At 36.1% G+C, this 20,412-nt stretch overlaps 1 protein-coding gene across 1 annotated transcript in view; it reads left to right on the top strand.

Annotated features, from left to right (window-relative positions):
- Positions 1-20,412, top strand: part of MBD2 (methyl-CpG binding domain protein 2) — a gene marked incomplete at its 5' end in the record, with an annotated part of 67,571 nt that overhangs the window by 37,354 nt on the left and 9,805 nt on the right. The window contains 2 exons of the mRNA XM_008580950.1: positions 16,883-16,973; positions 18,280-18,457. Coding sequence (XP_008579172.1) covers positions 16,883-16,973; positions 18,280-18,457 — 269 coding nt within the window. The remainder of the gene's footprint in view (positions 1-16,882; positions 16,974-18,279; positions 18,458-20,412) is intronic.

Genomic DNA, 20,412 nt, shown 5'->3' with positions numbered 1-20,412 from the left:
TCACTGTGCCACTGACACTGTTTTCATGAAGATCGTTGATGATCTTTGTAAAATTGAATGGACAAGTTTCAGTGCTTAAATTACTTGATCTATTTTATTTTATTTTATTTTGTCTTTTTCTGTGACCGGTAAGGGGACCGCAACCCTTGGCGTGGTGTCGCCCCCACCGCGCTCAGCCAAGTGAGCGCACCGGCCATCCCTATATAGGATCCGAACCCGCGGCAGCGTCGCTGCGCTCCCAGCGCCGCACTCTCCCGAGTGCGCCACGGGCTCGGCCCTACTTGATCTATTTTAGCATTAGGTGCAGCGACTACCCCCGCCTTCTGAAACACTCTCTCTTACTCCATGACGCTGTGCCTTCTTCGTTTTCCTCTGTACGTGTTTTTTCGCAGTCCTCTTCTTAGGTTCTTTTTCCATCTGTCTTTTAAAATGGTGGGAGTTCCCAGGGAATTCTTTGCATTCTTTTCTGCACATAAACCTTTCACGGATAATTTCATTCATCCCCCTGGCTTCAGTTATCTACATGTTAAAGCTTCCCAAATCTTTATCTTTATCCTGAGCTTCAGTTGTTTGTATCAGTCACCCTACTAACACCGTTCACTTGGAAGTCTCATCAGCACTTCTAATTCATCACCCTGTCAAACCTGCCCTTTCTTCTATGTGCCTTGTCTCAGTGAAAGTACCACTGTTCACTTGGTTGCCTCAGCTGGAAACCTGAGCTTTAGCCTTGACTCCTCTCATCTCTCACCCCAGACATCTAGTTAGCCAACAAGTCCTATTGACCCTACCTCCTCAGTGTTCACTTGCTTCCATCCCTGTACCGGGTAGCTGTTCTTTCATCTCATCTCTCTGCTCCTTGTCTTATTCCCTTCAATTCATTCTTCATATTGTAGCCAGAAGCTCTTCTAACATGAAGGTCTCGTAGTGTTGTTTGCTGCAAATGCTTTAATACTTCCCGTTAGTTTTTAGGGTAAAATCAAAACACCTCACCATGACTTACAAAGCCCTTAGTGATTTGGTTTTTGCTTACCTCTCTGGCCTCACTTTCTTCTCTTGTTCCACACTCGAATCACATGGAATTTTATTCGTCTTTTTGATTGTGCTATTCACTCCCCATCTCCTGCCCTTGCATACGCTGATCATATTTCATGCTGTTCCCCTTCCACCTTCAGTTGGCTGTTTCCTACTCATCCCTTAAGTCTGAACTTAGATGTCACTTCATCTCCTCAGAAGGGATTTGTCAAGTCTGGATTTAGAGACCCTCCTTAGTGTTTATTCTTTCTCCTTTTCTGATTATAACTGTATTAGAGTTACTCGTTGCTTTATCCACAGTCTCTCCATTATGTCAGTGCTTAACATGTATTTTTGAATCAATGAACACATTTATTCATTCATTGATTTTGTAAACAGAGGGGATACTGCAGTGAACAAAGTAAAGTTCCTGTTCTTGTGGAACTTACCATTAGTGTGATAGGGAGAGAGACAGACAAATAAGTACATATGTATGTATCGTGTTGTGATACGTTCAAGGAAAAAGAAAACAGGTATGAGAATATGTGGTCTTCAAAAGCAGAGAAGCATGGAGAGAACATTCTAGACAGAGGTCTTAATCTGACTATTGTATGTGGTATGAAGACTGACTTCAGTCTACGAGATCCCTGAAGAAACTCTTATAGGAAGTTAGGGCACAAGCGATAAGGGCTTGTTTTATACTAGTCATGAAATAATTGAAAATGTATTGACTGATCAGCTGTGCTTGTGTGAAGAGTCTTAGAATTAGGTGACTGGGATAATGATGCCATTGTCAGGAATATGGAAATACTGAAGGGTAGCTCAGTAATTTTTAAAAATAATAAAGTGTGAATTTGAGTATTAGAAAATAATTTGTACTGTTAAAGTAACTGTTGGATATCCAGGTAGTAAAAAATGAAGGGTAGAAGCCCGAGAGAGATAACCAGTGTGTAGATACAGACTTGTCAGTCCTCACGGAAGTAAGAGTTGCAGCTGAAACATTACCTGTGAAGTTTTATAAAATTAGGAAATCCATTGGTTATTCATTCATAGTCACCTCTAATCAGCATGTATTTTTCTAGTCCATTTTAAAATATGATGACTATTATGTGGAGGGATTCATTAAATTCTTTGTAATTTTAATATTAAGTAATACAGGAATATGGATAAAAAAATCAAATAGCATTAAAATCTTATTTTTCAAAACAGTAGTTTACTACTCCAGCTTTTTATGTCTTCTAGTCCCATTCCCAGAAGCATTTATTCTTAATTCTTCTCAATTTCCTTTATAATTACCTTTATATTTCTAAATAATATACTTAATAGGGTGTCTTTATTTGTTAATTTTAAGCACTATTTCTTGACTTTCCTCCCAACATAGTAGTATCACAGTTTTAGGTAAATAGGTTAAATAGTCAGGGGTTACATTATTATGACTGAAAATATTCCTGTGAAGGGCAAGTAAATATTACTATTATCACCACTCTTTTCTCTCATAATTCTTTGTGGCTGTTAATCTTAATTGTATGCCAGGTTTTCTATATAATTATAGTTAATCTTTACTATGGTTTAAAATTTCTGCCAGATGCCCATCAGTAATACTCTCCTTATGCTGAAATCCATGAGGTTCTTTCTTGTGTTTTTCCTGGAGTCATCTCTGCTACCATGAAGCTGGAATAGTTCGCTGGTCTTGCTATGCAGCTGTAGTTCTGGGCTTTCCTTTGCTGTGCTTCTGAGTTGGAATTTGTTTTCTGGATTTCTGTCTTCTTCTGTCTTAGTATACATACTGTCTCAGTAAGTAACAAATCGTCCAGTAGCTTTCTAATAAAATACCATGTGAGGCAAAGTTTTTGAGAACTTGCACGTTAGAAATAACTTTATTTCACCTGGACACAGTCAAGTTTGTCTAGGTATGGGAGGCTACACTGAAAATCATTTTCCCTAGAATTTTGAAGGCATTGCTTTATTGTCCTCTAGCTTCAATGTTGCTGATGAGAAGTCCACGCCATGCAGAATCTCTCTTCTTTTATGCCTTTTCCCCCTTCTCTGAGAGTGTTTAATATATTTATGATTTTTAAAAATTCATTAATACATGTCTTGTAGGTCTTTTTTTAATTCACTGTCTAGGCAATCAGTAGGTGATAGAGGTAACTCCTGTCACTCGTTTGGGAAATTTTCTCTTTTCTTTTGTATTCCCTTCTCTCCTGAACACCACCCCTCTGAACGCGTGCGCGCACACACACACACACACACATTCTCTTTTCTTTTGTATTCCCTTCTCTCCTGAACACCACCCCTCTGAACGCGTGCGCGCACGCACGCACGTGCGCACGTGCGCGCACACACACACACACACACCCCTTTCCATTTTCTTTGTGTGCATTGGATATTAGTCATCTCAGAATTTTCTTCTAATTTGCCTGTTCCATCTTGTTATTACTGTTGTTTTACTTTCTGGGATATTTTCTTGATTTGTAATTTCTAATCCTTTAAATTTTTTATTTTGGTAATCATATTTCTAATTTCCAGCTGCTCTCTCTTGGCCTTTGCATATAAAATTATGCTGTACTTGTTTTATGGATGCAACCTCCACTGTTAACTCTCTAAGCGTGTTAATTACAGGGATATTTTTTATTTGTTTGATGTTAGGTTTTTTTCCCCTGCTCCCTGTGTTGACTGTTTTTAGTTTGCTTGTTTATTTCGGGTTCTGTCTCTCTTGTTGGCTACTATGATATTGCTTCAGTGAACGTTCTAGCACGTTTTTAGTTTCAGGTTTATACCTACGAGTAGAATTGCTGGCTGTTTATTTCGGGTTCTGTCTCTCTTGTTGGCTACTATGATATTGCTTCAGTGAACGTTCTACACGTTTTTAGTTTCAGGTTGATACCTACGAGTAGAATTGCTGGGTCATAGAGTGTGCATGTGTTCAGCTTTATCAGATACTACCAGTTTTCCAATGTGGTCACATTTTTTCCCAAAGTTACACTTCTGCCAGCAGTGTACAGTTGCTTCAAATTCTTTTCAGTATTTAGTATTGTCAGTCTTTAAAATTTTAAATATTCTGATATGTGTTTGGGGGTATTTTGTTATGGTTTTAACTTTCCTTTCCTTGGTAAGTAATGATACTGAGCACTGTTGATGTGTTTATTGGCCAATAGATACCCTCTTTTATGAAGTGCCTGTTCATTTTCTGTGTTTTTGTCTATTAGGTTGTTTGCCTTTTTCTTACTGACTTTTGAGAGCTCTTTATATATTTTAGATATGAGTCCTAATATTTTCTCCCTAATTTGTGTGTTACCTTTTAACTCTCTTGATGTTGTCTTTTGATAAATGTACATTTATAATTTTAAGCAAGTTGGGAGGTAGAATAGAGACTGGGAAGTTTTGGGGCCTTCTGGGATGCTAGTTCTATTTGTTTATCTGGGTGGAAGTTATACAAAAGTGTTTACCATGTGAAACTTCAAGGAACTGTATACATATGCTTTTTACTCTTTTCTGCATGTAATACTTCGATAAAGATTTCTCTTTATCAATTTCTTATTTTTTTGTGACAAATTTTAAAAATTTTTGCTAACTCCAAGATTATCAATATATTTCCTTATGTTATTTTCTAAAAGCTTTGTTTTTTATTTAAATCTACAGTCCATATGGAGTTTTGTGTATGACGTGAGGTGAATTTATCTTTTTTCCACATGGACTTCCAACTGACACAGCACCTTTTATGGAAAAGACCATTCTTGTTCCATTACTCTGCACTGTCACCTTTTTCATAAATGCAGTGCTTGTCTGTGTGACAGTCAGTTTCACATGCTTGTATATGTGAAAGCCAATTTTTGGATTCCCCGTTTTATTCCTTTGATCTCTTTGTACATGTGAATCTGTTTCTGGGCTCTCTGTTCTATTCTATTGGTCTATTTGTCTGTTTTTCCTAATACCACACTGTCTTAATTACTATAACTTTATAAAAAGTCTTGCTATCAGGGTAGTGTAGGTTTTAAAGCTTTGTTATTCTGGTGTAAGATTATCTTGATTATTCTTGGCTGTTTGCATTTCCACATAAATTTTAGACTCGTTCATTTTCTCCAGAACCTGCTAGGATTTAAATCTGTAGATCAATTTGGGGAGACTTAATGATTTTATAATATTAAATCTTACAATTCACAAATTTTGTATATTCTTCCATTAAGGTTTTATAGTCTTCAGTGTGGTGATCTTACTCATCTCTAATTAATTCCTAGATATTTGATGTATTTTGATGCTTTTTTTTTTTGATATTTGATGTTTTTTGATTTAAACATTTGATTAATTTGTGATCTTACTCATCTCTAATTAATTCCTAGATATTTGATGTATTTTGATGCTTTTTTTTTTGATATTTGATGTTTTTTGATTTAAACATTTGATTAAATATTTTTTGATTTTTCATTTACAAAATTTTTATTTTCCAATTATCTGTTTCTAGTATTAGGAATAAATTAATTTTTTATATTGACTCTGTATTCAGTTATCTTCCTAAATTCACTTATTAAATCATCTGTGGTTCTGTTGGACTTTATACAGGAACGAACATGTCACCTGCCACTGAGAGTTTTATTTCTTCCTTATCGCTCCTGAAACCTTTGATTTTTTCTTTTTTCCCTTGTCTTATTTCCCTTGTATTGGACTTCCAATACAGTCTTGAATAGAATTGGTGATAACAGAAATCCTAGTGTCATTCACGATACCAGGGAATACTTTTAATATTTTTCCATTAAATGTGATGCTTGCTGTAGGTTTCTTTTGTAAATATACATTGTCAGATTAAGGAAATTCACTTCTATTCTTAGTTTACTAAGAATATTTTTCATGAATGGGTACTGAATTTTAACAAATTCTTTTTCTCAATCTAGTTAAATGCTCAAATAATTTTTATTTTTTGTTCTGTTAATATAGTGAATTGTAGTGATTGGTTTATGTGATGAATTTCACTGCTTGATTTTTTTTGAATGATAAACAGACCTTGAATTCCCAGATCAGGCCCAGTGTGGTCATGATGTATTTATCATGTTTATCACTGTTTAGATTTGCTGTTATTTGGTTTAGGATTTTTTGCATTTGTGTCGATGAGAGATTGACTTGCATTTTTCTTTTCTAGTAATTTTCTTCTCAAGCCTTAGTATCAAGGGTTTGCTAGCCTTGTAAAATGACCTGGGAAGTGATCCCTTTTTTTATATTCTTTGGAAGACTTTTTGTAAATTTCGTATTTTTATTTAAATATTTGAAATAATTAATTGTGAAATCATTTCAGCCTAATTTTTTTGTGGGAAAGTTTTAAATTACAGATTTAATTTATTTAATAGGTACATGGATAAATTCATATTTTCTGTTTCTTCTTATAACCTGTTCTTTTTATAACCTGTTTTACTGGGAATCTGTGCATTTCAGAATTTTCGAATTTAGTGGCATAAGGTTGTTTATATATTGTCTAGTAATATTTGTGATGTTTGTATGATCTGTTGTGATATTCTCTTTTTTCTGATATTGGTCATATCTAGATGAAAGGTGGAATGAGGTATTGGGAAGACTTTCATTAAAATGTTTGGAACTCAGCCTATATATGTGCTTTTCCTCATGGAAATTCAAACTCCAGTTCTATCAAATGATAAGAAAACATTTATTTTATAGAAGTTGTTTCATTATAATGGGTAATGCTATGTCTTATTCGACACTTGTTGCTTTGAAGTGATCTTCTAGTAATATTGGGATCTTTGTTTTTCTCATGTCTATATTTGCTTGCTACTTCTTTTCTCTTTCTTTTTATTTTCAGCTTTCTGAGTCTCTTTATTGTTAGATATGTTTCTTGTATAAAACATATAGTTGAGTTTTGTTTTTTCATCTGATCTGAAGGTCTTTTTTTCTTTTATTGGTGAGTTTACCATTATATTTATTGATATAGATGTGTTTGGTTTTAATTCTGTCACTGTGTTTATATACTGTTTTTAATATTTGTTGAAATTTTCTGGTCTTTCAATTTTTGTTCTGTGGTCCAATTTTCCATTTAAATTCATACTTCTGGTAATTTTGAAGATTTATAACTTGATTTTAATTCTGGTGGTTGTATAATGTCATATTTTAAGTAGTACATACATCTATTTCCTGACTTATTGTTATTAAAAAGGAAATAGTATCTATTAGTGTCCCACTATAAAAAATTAGGAATTAATTTACACTATTGAAATCAGTTTCAAGAAAGCTTTTTTGAAGGGCATCTCTTTTGATAATCAGCTAATGATAGATCTTTATCTATTACACATCAAAATTCTTGCATGAGTGGGTTTTGAAATCCTTAATTCATTTATTTAACAGCATATATTGCTAATTATATTACAGATGCTTTATAACTAAAAATGTCAAACATGTACCCTGTTTTCATAAAACTTTCAATCTAGTAAGGAAAATAAACACTGAACAAATAATTCCAGTTATGCTGACATGTGAAAAATACAGGAAAAGTGGTGAAAAAACATACCTAAGTCCTTATATGAACTTATGTATCAATAAGAAACTTATCATTCTAACTTTCCATGTGGGAGTAACACATGAAAAATTTAGGCACTGTGAATGATACTCTTATTCTATAGTCAGTTTTGGATTATTGTTACCTTTTCAGGCATTCGACAAGTATGATAATGCTCACTCTATGTAAGTTAGAGAGCATGCATGGTGTAATTTAGGCAGACCTCAGCAGATGGTTACTGCACCTTCATCAACCCTGATTTTTGCCTTTTGCTTCATTCTTCTATCCTCTTTAGCCCAAATTATAATCTTTTGCCTTAACAAGAGATCACATTATAGATTACATAGCCAAGATTTCCCTTCGTTTACATAATAATTTTCTTATATCTAGCCCTTTCATCCTAGACACCCTAACAAAATAAGGGGGTGGGTTACATTTGACCTTTGAAATTATAATCTTTTGCCTTAACAAGAGATCACATTATAGATTACATAGCCAAGATTTCCCTTGGTTTACATAATAATTTTCTTATATCTAGCCCTTTCATCCTAGACACCCTAACAAAATAAGGGGGTGGGTTACATTTGACCTTTGATGTTTGCAGGCCACGGTATTTGTTTTTGTGGACTATAACTCAGATAACTCAGATACTATGTGGGGTTGATTTGAAATAGAGCAGTTTATAAACTGGACAGTGAATTCCTTATAGGCAGGAAACACCATTCGTCTATATAACCCTAACCCAGTGTCATACATAGTTAGCTTTTCGAGAGACAGTGAAATGTAAAGTGCACATTTTCTGGATTGTGCTTTAGTCTACAAGTATGTGACAAGATTTTGTAGTCTTTGATCAGATTTAGTAAGTGCCTTATGAAAGTGAGAGAGATATTTATTGAATTTCTTAAATCTTAACAGAAAATTTATGAGCAATTTGATTATAACTTTGTATTTTGAAAGAACTTTCTTATATTTTATCAGTGTTTGATAATCTTCTGAGATAGATATGACATTTATGAGTGTTTCTGGTTTACTCAGAAAATACTTCCAAAGAGATTAAGTGATTTGCCTAAGACAGCCCTTCTGTTTAGTGGGTGAACCAGGACTAAAGCATTTAGCTGTCAAACCAATGCTCTTTCCATTATCCTGTAGTTCCTTTACTTTGCCACAAATTCATCCCTCACACATTTGAGTGCCGACTATGTATCTAGCATCCTGCTCATGATGGAGATGAAGACTGTACATTAAAATGATTAAAATGGTGAGATTTTAAAGGTAACTTTTGGTTATTTTATTTTACAAGTATCAATACTTTTATCTTCACATACTTTAAAAAACATATCACATATCTTATGCATTTTAAATATTTTTTATTAGGAAAAAGGAAAAAATTCTTATAGTCTTATTTCTTTGACAGTTATTGTTAGATGTTTTAATTTGTTGCTTAATGGTAGTAGGGAATACAAAAACATACGGAGAACCATCATCAAAGGCAGACTTTTGTGAGTCCCCTGACAGCAGGTGAATGAGACGGTGAAGTAGGGTGAGGAGGCTTGTCAGGAGTTTGATTTGGTAATTAGAACCTGGGGTGAGGTTAGGGTTAATATAATAGTTGGGGCAGAGCCTGGGATAGAAAGAAGAGAATGAATGAAAGGTTAGGAAATAAGATGAAAGATTTCTCTACTGGGAGTAGGAGGAAGAAAGAGATGGTTTGAGGGAAAAGCAGTGTGAAGAAGGACACGTTTTGGTTTTTTCGTATTCAAGTGTATTTGTCATTTCAAGGAAAGAAGCCTGAGGAGAGGAAGGGAAAAATGGAAAATGTGAGAAGAGAAGTTGGGGAAATTGACAGGAGGCAGGAGAAGATGTGATTGGGAGCACAGGTGTAGGCATAATCTTAGGACGGTGGCAGCATACTTATCTCTCTCTGAGATGGGAAATCTGAGGTAGAAAGGTTGATATTTATAGAGGCTCAGGACCTTTAGACTTCGCACCTGGCTTTTCTAGTCAGCCTTGGAGTTGATTATTAGAGGCTTCTCAGCTTAGGTGCTAATATTCAGCTTATGGTGTTTAAAAACGATAAGAAGTGGGACTTTTGATATATAGGTGTTTTAGATGAACTTTACTTAGTTTCATTATTGAAATTCAGCATGTTTCTGTATGGCCAGCTTATTTTTTTTCTGATGAAGATAATAATTTCAAAAGGGAAGTTGCGTTTTAAGGCAATATATAAGGGCTAAAATAAGTTTTAAGTTTTTGTGTGGCTCGGTTTGGTGAGATGCTTTTCCTCTGGATTTTATGTTAGAATTAGCCAGGGCTACTGATAGCTACATGCTAAGTATTTATGGACATTAACATGTTCAAAGTCAACCTGTTTGTTGTATTTTGTTACCTGTAGTTGAACACCTAAAATCATTCTAAATGGAGCCATGCCTCTCTCAGCAGTCAGTGACAGATTCACACGTGCTTATGACCCCTGATTCTGTTAATAACAGAGAGCTCCTTCTAAAATCTGCACGTGCAGATGCTTTTTGAAAATTCCACGTTTTAGTTATTTGGAACTCTACGTCTTTCAATAGAAACAATATCGTAAATGGTTTTAGCATCCTAGACCAGCCCATAAAAGACTATTTAATCCAAAGTGTGTCTAAATTATTAGAGATAGTTACTGTTTATAACCATGTTTCTATCAGGAAATGGATTGAATTTCTAAGGCAGGAAATTCTTCTCCCACTTCTGCTTTATCTTACTTGCCAGTGTGACTGAGTCCCCTACTCCTTAGTTGTCTGGCAGTGAAAAAGGAGACACTCAGCTCCAAGCACTCAGAGTGGTTCTTGTAAGGCCCAGGAATGAGGAGCTGGGTTGGGACACTTGGAAGTTGAGAAGAACCGGTTGCAGTGATGGCATGTACCAGTGGAGGGCTCTCCTTTCTGTTTCTGCTGGGAGATCTGGGCTCCCGCCATTGTGCACCTCCTGTCTTCCTGTCCCCTTTTTCTGGACCAGCAGTTCTCAGCCAGACTCGATTTTGTTTCTCCCATGTCTCTCTTCCCTGTACACTGCACTCTGCATCCCCAAATAGGGGAAATTTGGCAATGTTCAGAGACATTTTTTGCTTGTCACAACTGGGGTGGTTCTACTGACATCTAGTGGTATAGGCAAAGCATGCTGCTGAACATCTACCCCAGAATTGCCAGGACCTAGGAATTCTACGTGAGACCATTGCTATTGGTTATGGTTATTTTTTTCTTCTTTATCCACTGCAGCACAGAAACGTAGTCTGTATTCCCTGATTATTCTCTCCGACCTTCTATTCTTGAAACTAGCTCAGAGCCCTTTTGAGGTTTTTCTAAGGGCTTTACTATCATCACAACATAGAAATAAGTGGACTAAAAATAACAAGAAAATTACAGTTTCAGGAAATCTTAATTAAAAGTTATCCACGTTTTCCACTGGACTTTAAATAGAATAAAATTCTGATCCTTCTTCCCCATTATGGTTTGCTCACTTCCTGGCCTTCCCTCCTTCCTTACCCATACTCCTCAACTGTGGAGAGCCTTGACAGTGATCCTTTTAACTGTTCCTCCCAGTGAGGAACAACAGGGAAGAAAGTCGTTGGCTTATTTTAACGAGGAGTTAAGGGAAGATTCCTTTGTATTGCATAGATCCAGCCAGAAATATTTTCTGTTGCCTTCCTTGTTTTAAGAAATTCACAGGATAAGATTATATCACAGCATTTCCCTAAATACTGCTGTGTAGTATAGGGATCTCCTTTCTCTACTCTTTCTCCTTTCTATTGCTGCACTATAATTTGGTGTATTTTTGGTGGCTGTCTGGTATGGGGATCTGAACCCTTGATGGTGGTGTGACAACACCGCACCCTAACCAATTAGCTAACCGGCCAGCCCCCACTGCACTACACTTACTACCATCGCCAGCTTTGTGGGCCTGCAACCTGTGCAGTTTAATGCTCTGCTCTTGCTCAGCCAAAATTCTAAATACTTTTTTAGACTAGGGGACTCACATTTTTATTTTGTACTGGGCCCTGCAAGTTGTGTAGTTGTTCCTGATTACCAAAGTACTTCTAAGCTTCAGTTTCTTTATCCATAAATGAGAGTAATAATATCTTCTCCAAAATGCTGTAGGAAAGAGTAACTAAATTCTTGTACATAAAGCCCTTGGCCCAGTGCCAGGCCTTTGGAAAGGGCTCGATGGCTAAGTGGTAGTTGCCCTCTTCCTCCTTCTCCACCCCAAGGCAATGTGACTGGACGTAATCTCACTGGGTAAAACAGAACTTTGGGTAAGCCCTTTCTCTATTTACACCTAAACAATTAGGTACACTTTTAAATAAACTTCAATACACGTCCTCCTGCAGTGAAATAATAGGAAGGCAAATATCTTCCTCCAGTCTTCTGCAATAACTTGTGGCATAATTAGGAATTTTCATCTTCTGGCATAGTTAGAAATACAGTTTAGAGATGTTGGTGATCACTACATACCTCCTTTTTGTGTACACTACCATTTTCTCAACACAAGCCAAACCAGTCTTTCTCAAACAGAGATCCTTGGACCTGCATCAGAATTGCCTAAGAAGCTTGTAAAAAAAAATAAATAAATAAAACAAGCTCACTAACTCTAGGCCTATTGAACAGAAAATCTGGGGGCCAGGCCTTGAAATAAGCCTCCTAGGTTGTTGTTCTACATAAAATCATTTGGAAATACTGGTCTGTACTCTCTGTCTCACCTCCTTGCCTTTTCTTAAGCTATTTTCTAGGATTGGAATAGTCTTTACTCTTCTATATGCCTATAGGACTCTTACACATTTTCCAAGAGTTAATTCTTCCTAAAAGCCTTCCCAGAGTCTCCAAAACTTAAGTTAATTTTGTATCTTCATTATTGCATTTATCACAATCTGTCTTCTAGAATTTTGCTTGTTTTCCATCAAATAGTAAGCCTCTAGAGGGCAGTGGTTACTAATTATTTTAACAATCGTCCCCAGAATTCAGAAAAATACTTTGCGTGTAATGGGCACTCAAAGAATATTTGTTGAATTTGGATTGATCCTCTAATTACTTTTTCCTGTAAACCATCCTCTTCCAACTTTCCTGAAAGAGCACAGATATCTTCAGAATACTTATCAACAAGCTCAGGATGACAGAGAATGATAATAATAAGCATTAGCAGCCTCAGGTCCCAGAGCATCCAGACAGGGATATGTGTTCGTGCGTGGTTGAGAGGAGTTGTGTGTGATCCCTGTTTCTTCAGTATCCTCTTCTTTGGATGTTCTTCATGAGGCAAGTTGAACAAATTCCCCCAAATCCACATTAACTCAAAAGCAAATAAGAAAAGAAAATGCTACAGTTATATTCTGGGTTAGCTTTACTTTCAGTAAACAGACTCGATCATTCATCTCACCAAAGAAGCAGCTTTAGTGAGATGGTAACTGTTGCATCATCCCCTGGGATGCTAAGATAGATCAAGCTCGCACAGCTGTGCTTCTGTCGATGGCCTGGATGTACTCTGTAAGTAAAGAGAACGGTGAGGAGAAAAAGTTGAGAGATGGACTCCAGTGCCTAGGAATATGGTTTCTCCAAAGATGGACTGCCCCGTCACTGATATTTTAGGCCCTTTTGTGGTTTGGGGTAACTTCTAATCCCATCCTATGCTTCTCCCTCAATCAGCTGGTTTACTAGACAGGGCATTGCCCAGGCCATTGGCAATATAAGGTGACACGCATGTGGGAGCTATCCAATTTTCTAACATACTGGAGGGTGACAAGGAGAACAAGATATTACAGGCACTTAGAGGGTCTGGTTAGTGGGGATTAGAGAGGGATGTAATAACTGAGAGTGATAGTGCATTGTGGGAGTTTCTTCAAATATTAAATCACTGTCCCTTATATGTATTATATTTACATATAATTATTTGGCCTTACACCAGGCAGCAAGATTAAGTTGAGAAAACCATTGTATTTGGCAGGTGAAATCAGATTTTCAGAGGGCAGATTAGGATTTCTGACAGCAGTAGTGTTTATGAAGTGTGGTTTATGAAGTGTGGTGGAAAAGGCTAGGTTGCTGTCGTATAGGGGGACTCCTAACATGTTAAGAGAGATTTCTCTTTTGAATATTATTGTCTTTGGAGTTCTAATGGTTGGGGAAGTAATGCAGTGCAAGAAATCCAAGTGAAAATAATCACTGAGGAAAAACCTGGAGATCATTAGGAAATTTTAAATTTAGGCAGAAGAAAACACCTCCCCCCACCTCCCTCCAAAGCACTGAAGGCTATAAAGTAGCCAAAGATAATAAACAAAGATCATGGAATTTTGGGAGAGGAGGTGACTAACTTTTAGAATAAATTTAGTGAAATTTGGATGGAAAGGGGGATGGGGTGATAAAATTGAGAAGGGGCTGGGAAGGGAGATAGTATGTATTGATCATTCTTTTAGGAACGGGCTTGGAAAGAAAAAGATGGTGGTCATTGTATCAGCCGGATAAAGTTTGCGTTTGTTGAAAACCAAAGGTGTCCCTTGAGCTGACCCTTTGTCATCAGACCCTCCCTCCACCCCAACCCCCAGCAACCATCCCTGTACTTTTGCCTTTTCGGGATGTCATATCAATTGAATCACACAGTAAGGGAGAGACTGACTTCTTTCACTTAGCATAATGCCTGCTGTATGTACATTTAAAATGTATTTTAAAATGCAAAGAACCCCCTCCCCCGACACAAAAACAAAACAGGGAAGAATCTGAGAAGATGGATGTAGAGAAAAGGCGTTAGGAATATACTAAGTGTAAACAGACATTTATCTCATGAGGACTATTTCAGTTCTCAGTGACATTAGGTGGGATCATTAGCTTTGAGTGAGTGGTGGAAAGGATGGAGAGGAAGTGACCTTGACCACTTAACTGTTTTCTTTTTTCAAACTAGCCTCCTTTCCTTCTCTAACCTTTCTCACTCCCTGTCCCTTCCCTAGGCGGGGAAAGAGGGAGACACACACACGTGCGCACGCATGCACTTCACCTGGACTTGTACACATACATGCATACCTGTACACATGCATACATATGCATGCATAAATATATATAATCATTTTCATGGCATTAGCATTTTATTTTTTCTGCTCCTGAACTCTGAAGATGGTGCTTTTACCATCGAAAGAACATGTGCAAAATATTGGTTTTTCATGTACTCTTGTATAACAAGGGCATATGCGCATATCAGATTCTGACTTCAGCTGTAGTTGAGGGCTATCAGATGACATGTGGTGGTACCAGGACTCCTTGTAATCCAGAGCCATCCACCCGTGTTTCAATCCAAGATTTATTTTGTGAAATTTTCTGTTCTAAATTTTTGTATCATCTTTCTTTTTATTGACAGAAATTTAAAAGTTTAGAATTAAAAATGGTAGAATCTAAAAAAATTATCTTTTAATAATTGGAATTGGAATTTTTAAATGTAAAATATTAGTGATCATATCTGTCCATAACTCCCATGCTTTTGTTTTTTGGTAGTGTTGATTTATTTTTGCTAATTAAATTTTATGTACAACATATATACATATATGTATAATTTTATTATAAAAGCACTTCCTAATCTCATACTCACTGATTCCCTTGAGTACTTTTTTATTATAAATTTAACGGGATTTTGTTTTTCTTGTTTTTTTCTATAGCTGTGATATTCGAAACATAGATGATATTATTCCACCGAAGAGTAAATAGAAAGCAGGCAGGGTTTCTTGGGACATTTGTTATGTTTATCAATTATAACTTTCACCTAACTACTTTTTATCCATGATGATTAATGTATTCATGTTCTCTTATTGTTGACCTGTTCATATTGACCACATATTCTACTGATTATGAGATTTGTAGGGAGATGTAAAGAGATGTCACTGTACCAAAGATCTTCAGAGGAGAGTAGAACATTCTGTTGCAGATTACAGCACTGAGATTATTATAAATCCAACATATTACTATTCTACCATGAATAGAATTTTACTACTTTATCTTCTCATTTGTTTGGAAGGTAATTATCTGATACTTTACCTATATCCAGAAGTCAGAATATAAGCCTCCAAAGCCCTCAGAGTGGCCAATATTTGCTATAATAAATACAATAAACCTTATGCCTATTGTATTACATGTGCTTTACATATATTACCTAATTAATCCCCACAATAATCTTATGTGATAGTCATTGCTGCCACATTTACAGAAGAGGAAATTGAAGCTTCCTAAGAGGTTATAGAACTTGTCCAAGGTTGTATATTTACAGGATATTGGAGCTGGCGTATCAACATGGGTTTGTGTGTCCCTCAAATCCTCATGCTGAGTCCAGTTGCTTCCATTTTCAGTCATTCACACAAATATTTTTTTCAGTGCCAACTATGTGACAGGCACTAGTATCCAAGATTAAAGACAGATATATAGAGTCCTATAGAATTCCTTTACCTGTTTTCTGGCTGCAGTAAATATGAAGCAGACTAGAAAGAGATGAAGCTTAAGGACAAGGACAATGTCCATCTTATTGACTTTTGCATCCACAGGACAAGCACAGCACATAGTAGGAGCTCAATAAATATATGTTGAATGGATGAATGCCGTTAGTGAGAAGTAATAGCTACTAAGAGAGAAAATAAAGAAAAAAAAAGCATAACTGTCTTGGACCATTAGTGTTTGAATAAGCAATTGCATACCTCAGTAGCCCCCTAGGGCATAAAGAGCCTTTTAGTGTACTCTCTGATTCCCACAATGATGACCTGAGGCTCCTGAGTGACTATAGTGGCTCAGGCCCAGTGCAACAGGAGAAAGTCACTCATGAATGTGACATCCAACTTACAAAACGGGGTATCTAAGACATTTTAGAAAAGTTTTCATTAAAAAATGGTCTTTTTTCCCCTTAAAGTTTGCTAAAGGGCTAAACTTCAGTGTCTTGAAAAAATGACATATGTGGAGTAGCGCTTTTCCTAAAGATATTAGATAAAGGGGGTGATACATACTGTAATTTTTTTTCTTTTCCCTGATAAATTGTAACATTAAAATTTCATGCCAAATGAATTTTTTAAAAATTTCAAATTATATTTTTTGAAAGATTCCTTATAAAAAACTATATATAGTATATAGCATATAACAATCTATAGTACTGTAACAAGTGAATAGGTTGCATAAAATAACAAAACATTTTTTGAGTAATGTCATCTGAAAGAATTATGATGTGTTGAAATAATTCATGTTTGGAATATCATTTAGCTTTTTGTAAGGAAAAAATGAGGAAATTATAAGAAACTACTGAAATGACTTAAATTTCATTATTCAACAGCATCGATGCGCTACTTTCTTGTTTCAAGAATGTATCTATTAACAGCGATATTTTGCCTTACAGCTTTTCTGGGAGAAGAGGCTACAAGGACTTAGTGCATCAGATGTAACAGAACAAATTATAAAAACCATGGAACTACCTAAAGGTCTTCAAGGTATTATCTGAGTACAGTTGAGCAGATATTTATTAAGTACCTACTGTGTGCTGGGCCCTGTGTTAGATGCTGTGGACGCAGTAATGACTGACACGAGGTCTTTGCTTTGTGGGATCATATACCTTGCTGGATGACGTGCCTCTTGTGTTTTAGTGAACCCTGGAAAAACGTACATGAAAAACTTTCAGGGATGCTTCAGTGTAGCAGTTTTTCTTCCTGTGTAAAAATTTTGGCATTAGGTTAGGTTCATCATATAAGTTAACCCATGTGCTGCTTTTAGCACCAAGTGCAGATGAGCAACAGAATTTCCCAGGCTTCCTGCTTACTGCAGCATCTGGCCCCAGCTCTTGCTCTTTCTCTCATGCTCTTACCAGAACAACTAACAGCTCTCCTTCTGCCCCTCCCTCCACAAACTACTGCTAAGCAGCACTTAAGGGAACAGATCCACTTTGGTCCAGTAATAGCGGCAAGTGGGATATGGGGTGGAGAACTCAGTCGCTAGTCTACCTGTCATATCATATGGTTACTCCAAGTTCTAGCGAAGCATTCTTTTTCAAGTATTACAACTTCAGCTTCTAAATCTTGATTTATTGTGGATTGCACAAAAATCCTCGTAATTCACTGTAAGAGTATTGTCTCCTCCCTTTATGTTCTTGGAAATTATTACTTTATCTAGTTAAACAAGTTTAGGACTTTAAGCAATGCATTTAAATGTGACTGTGGTGCCAGTCTTCTACAACTAGTCAAAGTGTACAATGATTAATACTGTGAATTTGGATATTTTGTTAGGTATTTGAAAAAGCTGTTAAAACTTCAGGTACAGTATGCATACATTGACTTTTCCTTTGAAGTCCTGAAATAAAGAAGATAAGCATTGAGATACTGCTAGAAATTAATGTTAAAAGCTACAAGAAGAAACTATTCCAGGACTCTAGGGATACACATTAATAGGGATACTTGAGTATAATGACTTTACAAGGGACTTAGATCATTAAAATAATTGACCTTGCTTGAGGAAATGTAACCAACTGTTCAAAAGTTTAGTACCTTGGAAAATGTATTTTAAAGTTATGTTAAAGTTTTATTAAAATGCTATCTTGTTACTATTTCTTTAATGTGAATTCTTTAGTGTATAATATCTATTAAGTGAATGTATAGTATTATCCTTTGCTGCTTTGCCTTGTGTCAGCTTTAAATATATTATCCCAAATGCATATAAAAATATAAGCTGTTTTAGGTCATGTAAGATTTGCTTATTTGGCATATCAAGAAATTTTCTTTAACTGGTACTTATTTCTAATTGCAGGAGTTGGTCCAGGTAGCAATGATGAGACTCTTTTATCTGCTGTTGCCAGTGCTTTACATACAAGCTCTGCACCAATCACAGGGCAAGTCTCCCCTGCTGTGGAAAAGAACCCTGCTGTTTGGCTTAACACATCTCAACCCCTCTGCAAAGCTTTCATTGTCACGGATGAAGACATTAGGTAAGGCAGTTAAACATAACTTCAAAAACTTGGCTTTTATATTTGGATAAATTTTATACTGCTCATTAGGTTCAGTGGCACATATAGCAAGTGATGAATCAATCAGAAAGTATATATATATATGTGTGTGTGTGTGTGTGTGTGTGTGTGTATATATATATATGTGTGTGTGTGTATGTATATATATATATATATATAAACAAAGCTTTTCTGAAACTGATAGCAGGTGATAAAAAAAAAAACNTATATATATATGTGTGTGTGTGTGTGTGTGTGTGTGTATATATATATATATATATATATGTGTGTGTGTATGTATATATATATATATATAAACAAAGCTTTTCTGAAACTGATACCAGGTGATAAAAAAAACCTTTATAACAAATACATGCTTGAAAAAGGTATCAAAGCTGTATATAAAAGTTATCATCAATTTCCTATGCATCATTTTTGCAGTGACTTGCAGTTTGGGGTTTTGACTTTGTGCTCTAAAGAACCCTTTTCACTCAGTCATACCTTTTATGATTGTTTTTGCATTGATTTGTCTGTAAGTCAGTCTCTCCTTATTTTTATTTTTAATTGAAACATAGTTGATTGTATATATCTGTGGGGTACAGCATTGAATATCAATGCCTCTGTGTAATATGTGATGCTCAAATCAGGATAATTAGTATCTTCAACATTACACAATGTAATCAGTTTTTGTGGCCCTTTACCAATTTTCTCCTTTCCCCTTTCCCACCTCTAGTAGACTCAGTTCTGTTCACTCTTTTTGAAAGTTCAATGTATTATTGTGATTGTTATATCTTTATTTCTTTTTAAAAATTTGAGTATTTTTTTAGCTCACACTTATGAGTGAGGATGTGCAGTTTTTCTCTTTCTGTGCCTGGCTTATTTCACTTAACATAATTTTTCTCTAAGCTCATCCATGTTGCTGTGAACGGCATGATTTCATTCTTTTTTATGGCACAGTAGTATTTCATTGTGTATATATACCACAGTTTCTTTATTCATTTGTCAATTGATGGACATTTAGGTTGGTTCCAACTCTTGGCTATTGTAAATACAGCTGCAATGAACACATGAGTGCAGGTATCCCTTCAACATGATGGTTTCCATTCCTTGGGTGAGATTCTGGATCATATGCCATTTCTGTCCGTAGTTGTTTGAGGAACCTCCATACTGTTCTCCATAATGTCTGCACTAATTGACAGTCCCACCAATAGTGTAGGAGGGTTCCCCTTTCTCTCCATCCTCACCAGCATTTGTTATTCTCTGTCTTTTTCATCTCTGTTTAAAGCAGATGGTAGTCATACTGCTTTAAGCTCAGTTTTTTCTGTTTTTTTTTTTTACACTGCCCGGTATGGGGATCTGAACCTTTGATCTTGGTGTAATCAACATTACATTCTCACTAACTGAGCTAACCAGTCAGCCCATTATTTTAATTTCTTATTTATTTTTATTTTTTGTGGCTGACTCGTATGGGGATACAAACTCTTGATGTTGGTGTTACAACACTGCGCTCTAACCAACTGCACTAACCCACCAGCCCTCAGTTGTGTTCGTAAAGTTCGGTTTGGTTATCTTGATCATGTTTACCTCACTTAAGCTCAGTTTAGGGATTTATTTATCTCTACTTCATCTTGTTTTAAGTAAAGAATTACGGCAGCCCTGAAGACACACACACTCTCTCTCTCTCTCACAGTACAGCAAGATGAGGAACAAGTGAGAAGGACGAAACAGAGGATAAAGCAATGAAATAGAGCTCTTGTTTTAAGTAAAGAATTACGGCAGCCCTGAAGACACACACACTCTCTCTCTCTCTCACGGTACAGCAAGATGAGGAACAAGTGAGAAGGACGAAACAGAGGATAAAGCAATGAAATAGAGTGTGAGTGAGCTAGGACACCACTGCATCTGTTACCATCGTTTACTCTTTCTGAGGCTGTGCC

The sequence above is a fragment of the Galeopterus variegatus genome, unplaced genomic scaffold (genome assembly GCF_000696425.1).
Source record: "Galeopterus variegatus unplaced genomic scaffold, G_variegatus-3.0.2 Scaffold2217, whole genome shotgun sequence".
Lineage (NCBI taxonomy): Eukaryota > Metazoa > Chordata > Mammalia > Dermoptera > Cynocephalidae > Galeopterus > Galeopterus variegatus.
The sequence above is the reverse complement of the archived record's forward strand: the minus strand, read 5'-3'. Positions and strand labels throughout refer to the sequence as shown.